This window comes from Balaenoptera ricei, chromosome 3 (genome assembly GCF_028023285.1).
Source record: "Balaenoptera ricei isolate mBalRic1 chromosome 3, mBalRic1.hap2, whole genome shotgun sequence".
In the NCBI taxonomy this organism is placed as follows: Eukaryota; Metazoa; Chordata; class Mammalia; order Artiodactyla; family Balaenopteridae; genus Balaenoptera; species Balaenoptera ricei.
This window is the reverse complement of record NC_082641.1, coordinates 180270018-180282618: the sequence shown is the minus strand read 5'-3', so window position 1 is coordinate 180282618 and position 12601 is coordinate 180270018. Positions and strand designations below refer to the sequence as shown.

The following is a 12601-nucleotide window of genomic DNA, read 5'->3' as shown; positions in this document are numbered from 1 at the left end:
GCCCGCTGCCTGGAATGCCTCTCTGTCCAACTGCTTCCACTCTCTGGGCAAAACGGCCACTCCCTCCTATGCACTCAGAGTCCACACATAGTACCAGGGTTAGGAACTGCCTTGCCTGGCCTGGGTCCATGTCTGTCTGTCTGTCTGCCATCTAGATTTTCCAGGCAGGGGTGAGCGCTGAGGGCCCCTGCATCCTCACAGTGCCCAGCAGAGCTCCCCGCCCAACCTTGCCAGGGCTCAGGAAGGGCCAAGCAATCAACGTCTGTTAAATGAATGAACAGTGTGTGTGCACAAGACCAGGTGCCTGGGGAGCCTGGGGTTGGCTTGGGGCCTGGCTGCAGGCCTGGCTGGGACCTGCCCAACTCTAAGGCCAGGGGCCAGTCTGGACCAGCCTCTCCCATGTGAGGTACCAGAGCTCTGTCCCCCCTCCCCCCGGGGGAATTGCACTGCTCCCCTGTAATCAGGAACACGGCAGCTTCCTCTTCCAGGAAGGGTGAGCTTGGTTACTATGGAAACCCATTCTCTGGCAGCTGTCACTCATAGGGGTGGGAGGGAGGGAGAGACACAGAAGTAGGGAGAGAGAGACATATGAGGGAGAGAGAGAGGGACAGGGAGAGACTGAGAGACAGAGACAGGCAAAGAGAGAGACAGTAAGAGGCAAAGAGAGATACACAGAGAAGCACAAAGAGAACCAGAGAGAAAGGAGGAGAGAAAAAGATTAGGAGAGAGAAACAGAGATGGAGGGAGAGGGAGCGAAGGAGAGAGAGAATGAGAGAGAGAGAGACAGAGAGATAGAGATGAAAACGTGCAGATTCCCCCTCTCTAGTCCCTGACCCACAGTGGAAGCCAGGTTGGAGAGTGTGGAAACAAGCTCCCAGTCCCGATGGGCTTTACCAGGATCCTACACATACACAGAGGTCCTAACAGCCCTACCCCCTACAGCACCTCCAAGGCTGGCTGCTCTCCCTCAGCCCCCAATCCACCTGAGATGGGGAGGGGGGTCAAAAATATCCAAGAATGACTAGCCTTGGATCCCACTGGGGCCAGCCAAGCATCTCCCCATAGGCACACAGCCACCCAGAGGTCCAGCCTAATGCAGACACAGGGCCCAGCCTGCACACCCACGCGCCCAGCCGGGACCAGTCAAGCACACACGCTTGAACATATACACCCACGCACAGCCCAGGCACGCAGATGTGCACACAGACAGGCAGGCGCCCCCACTGCACCTGCCAGAAACACACACGCACTTGTGCACACACTTGCATACATCTGCGCACAGCTGTGCCCAGGAATGCATGCTCATATACACACACCTGCACTTGCTCAGACATGCAAACATGCACACACACGCAGAGCCCAGAAACCAATCCATAGTCCTTCAGGGACCCTATCCCCTCTGCGTCTGAAGATCCCCGTTATTGCACCCTGAGACGAGTGGGGTATTTCAAGTTCTAGGGGAAAGCAGCAGGACCCGGCCACACCTCCCACTGCTGGGCCTGTGGCCCTGTGGTTAGGAGGAGGGGACACAGCCTCCCTACTCTCCCACCCCACCCCAGCCTGCGCCTCTGCCTCTCCCACCACCTTTGTGCAAGGATTTCCCTCCTCCCATTCCTCTGCCAACCCGCAGCCTGGTGGCCACGGAGAGATGACAACTACCTCCTCGGCTTTCGCTGTCCGCAGGCTTCACCTGGATTGGCCGTGCCATCTGTGGAGAGAGGGGGGAGGGAGGTCAAGGTGGGCAGTGGGGGTAGCATGGGTGGGAGCTTCACCTGAGCTCTGCTGGGCTCTCCTGCCCACCTCCCCAGCCTCAGCATCCCACCAACCTCTGGCAGCAACCAGCACCCCAGTCACACCAAATGACACATGGTCCCACCTACAGGGCTCTGCTCTTGCTGCCTGGAAAACTCCCACTTTGCCTTCAAAGCCCAGTAGCAATAACCCTTCATCCAGGAAGTCTCCTTGCCTCCCCAAGTGTGATAGATTGTTTGCAAAGATGGCCCAACTCCTGCAGTCCCTGTATGTGATGTGACTTTGTGGTTCCTCTCATCAAGGACTGGAGTCTTATTTCCCCACCTTTTCCTTTTGGACTTGGCCATGCGACTTGCTCTGACCAAGAGAATGTGGTGGAAGTGAAGTTGTGAGAGTTCCAAGCCTTGCCCTCAAGAGAACTTGCCTTTTTGGAACCATGGAGGTTGCCAGGTGGACAAATCCAGGCGAGTTACTGGAAGACAGGAGATCTCATGCACAGAGATGCCCTGCTGACACACAACGCATGGGAGTCCTGGCTCAGCTAGCCTCAGTCGAGCCCCAGTTGACTGAAACTGCATGAATGACTCAGGACAAAGCAGTAGAACTGCCCAACTAAGCCCAGCCTGAGCTTCTTAACCAACAGAATCATGAACAAATAAAATGGTTGGGGCAGTTTATTACTCAGCAGTAGCTGACTGATACACCAAGGCAGCTACTTTTGGCCAGCTCCCTGAGCCTCAAGTTGGGGGAACTGTCATACTTCAGTGGACTGCCCTGCAATCTGGACTTATTGTTCTGGACACTGTCCCCCACTCCCAGCACTGAAAATGGAAGAAACCAGTGAACTGTTCAGTGGAAGAAATCCTTCTCTAACCCCCACTCCTGCAACTTACCCAGCCAGGGGTATGAGCTAATGTGAATATTTTAGAACAGATTTGAGGGATGTGGGGTTGGGTGGCATTTGCTTCTCTATTGATTCTAGGACAGAATCTTCCTCCCAACCCGGTGTCTCTGGTGAACTCCTACTCATCCTTCAAAACCCAGCTCAAAAGCCCCCATGCAGGCAATCCTTCCACCTTTTTGGGTCCCTTCCTCCCTCTGCCTCAGGGCAGGAAGTGTCTATGTGTTGCTCTGTTTCCCTCCAGACTGAGACCATAACATCACAACCCCACCCCTCAGGGCAGGGTACAGGAGAGAATCAGAGGAGTTTGCTGAACAGAACTGACCAGAAGGAAGTGGCCAACACCCACCAGCATAGAAAGGCACCTGGTCCCTCTGCACCAGGCCTGGGGTTGGAACGAGTACTGGTCCCAGCCCCCCCTCCCAGGTCAGACAGTCTCGGAGTAGATCCCCACAGCCATTCAGAGGTGCTTGATAAACATGTTTTTAAATCACAGTGCAGCTGCCCAGCAAGCTTTCAGAAAGATGCACAATTTTTACACTGTTTTACAGATGTCAAAATCAAGGCCTGGAAAGGTTATTTTTCTGCTTCCCCTCCCCTCGGTGAGCCCCTCCCGCTCTGATACTCTCCCTCTTTCTGAGTGTGTGTCTGGGGCACATATGGGCCTCCTCAATGTGAACACAGCCTTGGGAGCCCCAGACCAGAGAGGCTTCTGTTTTCCCCTCTTGGCCCCCACTTCCCCCAGCCCAATTTTCCTGCCACCCAGCCACACCCTCAGAGGAACCTTGACCACCTGGGAAAGGCCGAACCACATCCCCCTTCCCCCACCATACACACACACACACACACACACACACACACACACACACCCTGGGCCCTCTTCACCTGGGTGCCACACCCCTCTAGCTGGAGGCGGGAGGGGAGATTATTTCAACCGATGGGACCAGTTTCTGGGCTGAGGGCAGACTGAGGTGGTGAAGGGAGGTGGCGGGGAGGGGGCACCTGGGCGCCAGCCTCCCGTTCTCCCACCCCTCTCACCCGCCTCCGCTGGCCCTCACCTCCTCCCCGCCACCCCCAGCACCTTGGACAGATGAGGATGGGGTTGCCATGGCAACGCTGATTCACCACACGGAAGCTGGCAATTGTTGTTGCCATGGAAACCGCCTCTTAGGGGCGAGCCCAGCTCCTGCCTTGCACAAAAGAGATATTTAAATATAATCTTCTGGAGATGGATGAGCCGAGGGAGGGAGCGAGGGAGGGGGACCACAGGGAGGGAACCTGCCCCCATCACGGCATCCTCCACCCCCACCCCATTCTCGCGGCCTGGCTACCTGCTTCCCATCTCCCCCACCCGCTGCAGAGCCTGGGACCTTCCGCCTCCGACTGGGAGGCCCCTTCCCCCTCCTGGGTCAGGTCGGCGGGGGGGTGGGGGGGGTGGTCCTGGTCTGGCTCTGAGAAGCCAGGTGGGCAGCCCCTTCCTCTCTAGTCGCCCACTCGAAAGCCGAGGCTGCGAGGCCCGGCCATCCACACCCCGCGGACCCGCGCCTCGCCTTACCCACCGGCCTGCAGACGCGCGCCAGGCTGGCATCCATGTGCCACCTCCCGCCCGGCTGGCCCTGGGCGCACGGGCGCGCATACGCCGCACGCACACTCGGGCTCCGGGCTCCGCGCCTCGTTCTCCGCGCCCAACGCCCAGGCGATCCGCCCGCCAGAGGCCGGGCCCTGCGCGCGCTGCCCGCCCAAGCCGGGAGGAGGCGTGCCAGGGGAGAGCTGGGTCTCCCCCCCACCCCAACCCGCCCATCTGGCTCTGCCCACCTCCTTCCGGCTCCCTCTCTCCATCTGTCCCACCGAGGTCTCTGCCGAGTGCCCTTCCTCCCTCCTCCACCTTCTCTGGCTCCCCATCACCGCACCCTTTCCCTGCCCCCTCCCTTCCTCTTTTCACTTATTCAAAAACATTCCCGTGTGCCTCATGCTGAGTAATTCTGCAGCCTCAGGGAGCAACCTACTAGTCTGGCAGAGGGGGAAACAGAGGCATATGCAGACACTTCCAGACTCATGGGGTCAGGGTTGGGGCAGAGGGAAGGATCAAGTGCTGGGAGAGCCTAGAGCCGAGAACAATGAAGAGCCAAAGGCTATCATCCTGGGGGTGCACTGAAGATGGAAAATCTGCAGTGGGTTTTGAAGTATAAATAGGAGTTGGTGGTGGGGCGGGGGGAGCATGTTGGAGCAATACCTACGTCCACTGATTCATTTAATCTCCAAACAACTTCATGAGATGGGAACATGCCCCTTTTACAGGTAGCAAATCAGAAAGAGAGAGGAGGAAATCAGAAGCAGGGGTCAGACCTACTGCCAGTTTCCTCAGGGGCCTCTGAGGACCCAGACATTCCTCCAGCCAAGGATCAGATGGGATAGGGCTCTGGGTGGGCATACGTTAAGTGGCTGGAATCCACTTCTTGCTCTGCCACCTAGCTTTTGCTGAGTGACTTCAATCAAGCCATACACCACTGGGAAAACAGGGTCCCGTATGTCTGACCTGTGTATATTACAGATGGGGAAACTGAGGCCACTGTGGGGAGGGACTGCAGGAAGGTTCTTCGGTAGACAGGCTGGGGCCCAAAATATTCTCCTGGATTTGCAAAGCTATGCCTTCAGATGTGGGGGCCCAGGGAAAGCCCCAACTGGGTGGTTTCTGGATGGTGTGGAGGCTAAGGAAGCCAAGTGGACCCCTATCTGGGCCGCCTGGGCTACCATTCCAGCCTCTTCCTCTCCCACCCAAGCCCCAGCCCAACCTCTCAGACCAAGCCCCTCTCCTGGTCTAGATTCTGCCTTGGCTCCCTATTGCCCTTGGGGTAGAGTGCCAGCTCCTCATCCTGGCATTCGAGGCACCTTTACTGCTCAGTCCCAGCCATTCCTGCCCCCTCCTCCTCCCACACTCCGAGGACACAGGGCTGGAATGCACCCCTGTACACCCCATCCTCGCCCCACAAGCCCCTTGAATGCCACCTATCCCCGAAGCCTTCCCCTCCATCCCCATCTGCTTTGGTTGCTTTGCCCAGGCATTGCCTTGATGGTGACACATCCCCCAACACACACACCGTCCCTCTTTGGGATGAACTCCTGAAGTCAGGGCTGAGGGGCTCTGGGAACTCCTCCCCAGAAAGACCCAGCATAGGGTCCACCAATGACAACTGAGATGAAACGAGACGAGACCTATGGTTTCCAGACTCCTGTCCTGTTGGCAAGAGTGGGGCAGGCGTGCTGGGCACAGTGCCCTGCACGGGAAGTAACCCAAGAGCTCGTGCCAGGCATGTCTGCACTGTCCCCATTTCACGGGAGAAAACAGGCTCGGGAAGAGACATGACTGGCCAGAGTCCCACAGCTCGACTTGCCTGGGACCCTGCGTTCATTCACTCAGCATCTATTTGCCAAGTGTGTGCTCAGCATCTGGCCTGTGTCACCTCACAGGACCCTCAAAACACTCCGCAAACCCACTTTACAGACGAGGAGACTGAGGTCTGGGGAAGCCAGATCATGAGACATTCGGCACTTTGGGGCCCCCCCGCCCATTCTCAGGGTTGGCTTGACTCTGAGCCAAGTCATGGGATATGGGGGTGGATCGTGCAAAGGGACCACTTCAGAGACCCCTGTGTGCACAGAAGGGGCTTCAGGAGGGGCCTGTGGGGGGACTCATAGCTGGACAAACTCATCCTTTTCCAGGGTGCTCAGATGAGCAGCAGGGCGGCCAGCAGGTCTGGGGCATCCCTCACTCGCCAAGGCCTTCACAAAGAAAGAGATGGCATTGCCTCACATGGCCCAGCCCCTCACCGTCCAAGAGGCGGGAGCTGGACCTGTTGCCTGTTGTCGATAGGGGTGGGGGTGTGAGGAGGGGAGGGGGGGTCCCTTCCATCCGCAGGAACCCCGTCCTGGGGTTTGACAGCCAGCAGGAAACCCCTGCGGGAATCGGAGACATCCACCCAGCGTGGATTCCAGGGTCCTGCGGTCCATTCTGGGTTCTATTCTGGGATTCTCTTATTCAATGTAGGGTCCTATTCCAGAGTGCTGAGATTTGATTAAACTGCGTCCCCCACGGACGCCGCTGTCATACTCGAGGAGGGAACTGGAAGTGGGAGTGGGTGGGTCACTCGCTGCAGAAAGCAGCATTATGGTGGGTGGGGGCCTGGGCTCTGCCAGGGCAGGGAGAGATGCACCGAGCCGGCAAACAACGGGGACCACTTCCCTCCTGGGTCATCAAGAGACAGAAAAACAGAAGTGTCCGCTTTATGCGTCTCCTCCAACACACACACGCGCACACACACGGGGACAGGAGAGATGGTGGCTGTCTGTCTCTAGCGCAACCCAGCCCCGGCCCCCCCGCCCCGACTCCCCAGCGGTGCGCGCGGGCATGCGCGGAGACGTGAGCCCGCGGGGTGGGCTTTCTCTTGCGGCCGGCCGAGGCTCCATCCTCTGGCGGAGACGCCTGGGAGGGGGCTCGGAAGCCCGTGCTCAGCTGCCGCTGACAGGCAAGGGGGTCTCCTGCGCAGTAGCCCCCATGCCTCCTCGTGCGATCAGCAAGCAAGCCTCCAGCGCTTGTTCTGAAAGGCTGATTCCATTTCTGCGGGTGTTCTCAGGCAGGGAGGCTCACCCCCCAAATCAGCGTCTTCGCTCATCAGAATCGGAAGATACGCGTACTCAGGGATCGGAACTCCTGGGTATGCACCTGACCCAAACGTGGCATGTGTCCACCAAAGACAAAACACCGGCAAGGATCTCTATGCCTTAACAGCAAAACTAGAAACAACCCAAATGTCCACCAGCAGGAGAGTGGACGAATAAATGGTGTGTCCCAGCCATGGAATACCACACAGCGATGACAAAGTGCAAAGCGCTTTGAATCTCACGGGCGCGGTACCAGAAGAAAAGCAGGGGTTGGTTACCGTAAAAGTCAGGGCAGCAGCTCCTCCAACAAAAGAGAGGGGCTTGGGCTTGGGGACATGGGACGGGGTGGTTTCCAGGGTGCCAACTGTGTAGTGGTAACAGGGTGCTTGCTTTGTAATCAGTTGGGTTGCATGCACTTTTCTCTAAGTGTGCAGTATTTTTCAAATTTTAAGAAAAAAAAATTTTAAGCCAGGCTCTACTCCCACAGAATGCTGCCCCAGTCAGGAGGTGGCCCCCAGGGGCCCCTCCGTCCCCAGGGTCCAGCCCCGAGCCACCTCCTTCTTCTTTATCAAACATCAGCCCTCACCTCCAGGGAGGAAGGGGGCCAGCTTGCAGGAACTGAGCCAGAGAAGCCAAGAGGTTCAAGGTCTGTGGAACTGGGTGGGTGGAGCTGCAGTCCTCACTCTGTTGGGTGACCTCAAACAAGTCCCTTCCTCTCTCTTGCCACAGTCTCCCCACCTGTCAAATGGGGTGAGCAGCAGCCCTGGTGCCCCCTTGACATGGCAGATGGATGAGGTGCCCCGGCAGTGCTGGGAAACAGTGATAACCCTGGGGAAACTGACGCCCAAGAAGAGAAGGGCATTGCTTGAGACTCCTCACCCATCCCCAACTGTGAGCAGGTGTCAAAGAGAGACCGAGAACTCCCTAACCTAGATGTATAATGACACTGCACCATGCTCTTGGTTCTAGAACAATCTAGCCTACACAGTCTAACATGGTAGCTGACCCTCAGGTCTAGAACATTCTAGGTCTGCACGGTCTATCATGGTAGCTGACCCCCAGCCTAGAACATTCTAGGTCTGCACTGTCTAACATGGTAGCTGACCCCCAGCCTAGAACATTCTAGGTCTGCACTGTCTAATATGGTGGCTGAGCCCTGGTCTGGAACATTCTGGGTCTGGGCTGTCCAAAGCAGTAGTTGATCCCTGATCTAGAACATTCTAGATTTGCACTGTCCAGTATGGTAGCCCTTAGCCACATGTAGACATTGGAAGTTTAAATTTACATCTATTAAAATTAAATAACATTAAAACTTCAGTTCCTGTGTCACTCTTGCCCCTTTTCAAGGGCTCCATAGCCACACGGAGCTAGTGGCCACCCTATTTGACAGCACAGAGAGAACACTTCCACCTTCAAGTTCTATTGGACAGCAGTGGTCTATAATGGGGATTGGCAAACTACAGCCCTATTCGGGCCCCCAATCTATTGTTGTCAATAAAGTTTTATTGGCACACAGCCACGCCCATTTGTTCACTTGTCATCTGTTACTGTTTTACACTTTGAGTAGATGTGACAGAGGCTGTATGGCCAGCAAAGCCATACATTTCTGCTTTACAGAAAAAGCTCGCTGACCCTTGGCCTGGAACATTTTAGAACTATGCCATCCAGTACAGCAGCCAACAGCCACATGTGGCTACTGAGCACTTGAAATGTGGCTTGTGTGACCGAGACACGGAACTGTGTTTAATTGTGTTTAGTTAAAATTAATATAGGACTTCCCTGGTGGCACAGTGGTTAAGAATCTGCCTGCCAATGCAGGGGACACGGGTTCCATCCCTGGTCCGGGAAGATCCCACATGCCTCGGAGCAACTAAGCCCATGTGCCACAACTACAGAGCCTGCGCTCTAGAGCCCGCGAGCCACCACTACTGAAGCCCGCACACCTAGAGCCCGTGCTCCGCAACAAGAGAAGCCACTGCAATGAGAAGCCCGCGCACCGCAACAAAGAGTAGCCCCTGCTTGCCGCAGCTAGAGAAAGCTGGCGCGCAGCAACGAAGACCCAACGCAGCCAAAAATAAATAAATGAACTTATTTCTTTTAAAATTAATATAAAGGTAAACCTAAGTCTAAAAACTGATACTAGCTGACTTCATTCTTGGAAAACCTTTAAGTATGTTTAGGACGATTTGGGCAAGTGAATCTACTTTTTCAACTGTCAATTTTATAAAATGCAAATCCAGATCGAGCATCTCTGATAACCACTGAGTGTCCCACTTGAGATGGACCAGAAGTGTGCAATCAACACACCGGATTCTGGAACACTTAGGATGAAAAAAAGGAATGTGAACTATCTCGTTAGTAAGCTTTACATGGGCCCTACTGACTGCCTCTTGATAGGATTTTGGAGATAGTGGGTTAAAATAAAAGATAGCATTAAAATTCATTTCAACTGTTTCTTTTTACTCTTTAAATGGTGCTCCTAGAAAAATCTAAATGCTATACATGCCTTGCATTCTATTCCTATTAGCACCGTTCTAGAACATTAACCAGCTCCTTATTCTCCTAAACAGGGTTTCTCAGCCTCAGCACTGTTGATTTGGGGCTGGATAATTCTCCATCGTGGCGGGCCGCCCTGGGCACTGTAGGGTTTGGAGCAGCATCCCTGGCCTCTACCCACAAGATGCCAGCAGCATCTCCCGGTGATGACAACCACAAATGTCCCCAGACATTGCCCAGTGTCCCTGGGGGCAGTAAACTCGTCCGTCAGGCTCTCACATGTCCTTGCACTCAGCAGGCCAGGCATGTTCCTGCTTCCAAGTCTTGGTACACCCCGCGCTCACACCACCCCCATCTGCCACAATCCTCCCCATTGCTCGACTCAGCTCAAATGCATCCCCCTCCAAGAAGCCACCCTTTTTGCCCTCCACGAGGTCATCAACGCAGGTCACCTGGTTCTCCCTTGAGATGCTGCCCACGGTGGCCCTTATATCTGGCTCTTCATTTTGTGGTCACCCCTTGTAGTGAGTTGAATGGCTGTCCTCACTAAAAATATGTCCAAGTCCTAACCCCTGGAATCTGTGAATGGGAACTTATTTGGAAAAGGCATCTTTAGAGATGTAATTAAGTGATAGATCTGGACACGAGGTCATCCTGGATTTAGGTGAGCCTTAAATCCAATGACTGGTGTCCTCATAAGAGAAAGGCAGAGGGGCTACCCTGGTGGCACAGTGGTTAAGAATCTGCCTGCCAATGCAGGGGACACGGGTTCAAGCCCTGGTCCGGGAAGATCCCACGTGCCGCGGAACAACTAAGCCCGTGCGCCACAACTACTGAGCCAGCGCTCTAGAGCCCGTGAGCCACAACTACCGAGCCTGCGTGCCACAACTACTGAAGCTCACGCGCCTAGAGCCCGTGCTCTGCAACAGGAGAAGGCACTGCACTGAGAAGCCCACTCACCGCAACGAAGAGTAGCCCTCGCTCACCGCAACTAGAGAAAGCCCACACGCAGCAACGAAGACCCAACACAGCCAAAAATAAATAAATTTATTAAAAAAAAATAGAGAGAGAGAAAGGCAGAGACTTCTGTGATGGCGCAGTGGTTAAGAATCTGCCTGCCAATTCAGGGGACACGGGTTCAATCCTTGGTCTGGGAAGATCCCACATGCCGCGGAGCAACTAAGCCCGTGTGCCACAACTACTGAGCCTGCGCTCTAGAGCCTGCGAGCCACAACTACTGAAGCCCGCGTGCCTAGAGCCCATGCTCTGCAACAAAAGAAGCCACCACAATGAGAAGCTCACGCACCGCAACGAAGTGTAGCCCCTGCTTGCCGCAACTAGAGAAAGCCCGCACGCAGCAACAAAGACCGAACGCAGCCAAAAATAATAAAAATAAAATAAATTAATTAAAAATAAAAAAGACTTCTCGCTCCCAATGCAGGGGGCCCGGCTCCGATCCCTGGTCAGGGAACTAGATCCCACATGCATGCCGCAACTAAGAGTTTGCATGCCGCAACTAAGGAGCCAGCGAGCCGCAACTAAGACCCGGCACAACCAAATGAATAAATAAATAAATAAATATTTTTTAAAAAGAGAAAGAGAGAGAGAGAAAGGCAGAGGGAGATGGGAGAGCTGAAGACACAGAGAAGAAGGCCACGTGATGACAGAGGCAGGGATTGGAGGGATGCGTCTACAAGCCAAGGATTGCCAGCGACCACCAGAAGCTGGGAGACAGCCTGGGATAGAATCTCCCTGAGAGCCTGCAGAGGGAGGGCGGCCCTGCTGACAACTGGATCTTGGACTCTGGCTCCTGGAACTGGGAGACTGTAAGTTTCTGTTGCTTTAAGACACCCAGTTTGTGGTGCCTTGTTAAGAGTGGCCCTAGGAGACGTCTACACCCCCGGATCTACTCCCATCCTGAAAGTCAGGGTCTGCTCTCAAGGGACCCTCAATCTAGGGGGAGACATAGGCAGACGCAGACACTCCCGGCCCCGAGGGGTCAGGGATGAGCAGAGGGAGGAGATAACAGGGGTCGCCTTGAAAGCAGCATAGAGATTCTCCAGGTAGGAAGGCAGTTTCCCGCACGTTCTCAGCATGACCTAGAGGTTGGTGTTCTTTCCAGTCCCTCAGTATCTGGGGAGTGAGGAATTTCTAGGAACTAGGGGCTGCCGGAGACCAAAATATAAAAGCTTAACATCTCCAAAAATGGAATCTACTTTGTACCCACATTTTTTAACAACCCTCTCTCCAGGCTGGTCAGATGGACCTGGCGATGCCCATTTTGGAGACAAGGATGACTGAGCCTCTGAAGGAAAGACACTGTCAAGGTCACACAGGTTGGGAGGGGTGGAGCTGGGATGTGAACCCACAGGATCACAGAAGTGGGGGGAGGGGTGACACATGGAGGAGAGGCTCTGGAGAGCAGGATGTGGGGATGGCTGGGATGGGGGGGGATGGGGGAGGGAGGGAGGAGGAGAAACCTGTTCAAAGGGGATGCTGTGGCCAGTTTGAGCTCTGCTGGGTCTGGGGTGCCTGGGAGAGTCACCAGGGGGTGATTTCTGCACACAGAGCTGGCAAGAGAAGTGCAGTATAGGTGCTCAATGAAAGTTTGCTGGTGGCTGGATAGATGGATGAAAGAACTGGATCCATGGGCTGGGAGAGTGAGCAGAGAGAGGAGGACAGAGAGCCCTGAGCCTGACACAGAGAATGAACCCCTGGCAACTGGCATCTTTACATCCTGAAGAGGCCTCGGACCAGAGACCAGCCTGGCAAGAGGGGTGGGGCATACAGGGA

At 55.1% G+C, this 12601-nt stretch overlaps 1 protein-coding gene across 12 annotated transcripts in view; it reads right to left on the bottom strand.

The window, feature by feature from the left end:
• Positions 1 to 12601, bottom strand: part of CELF5 (CUGBP Elav-like family member 5) — a 47172-nt gene that overhangs the window by 12464 nt on the left and 22107 nt on the right. For 6 of the 12 annotated variants that reach the window (XM_059918805.1, XM_059918807.1, XM_059918812.1 and 3 more), the window contains exon 3: positions 1660 to 1708. In XM_059918805.1, coding sequence (XP_059774788.1) covers positions 1660 to 1708 — 49 coding nt within the window. Of the gene's footprint in view, positions 1 to 1151; positions 1157 to 1653; positions 1709 to 12601 lie in introns of all 12 variants that reach the window. The other 6 variants (XM_059918804.1, XM_059918806.1, XM_059918811.1 and 3 more) reach the window with 2 other exon arrangements.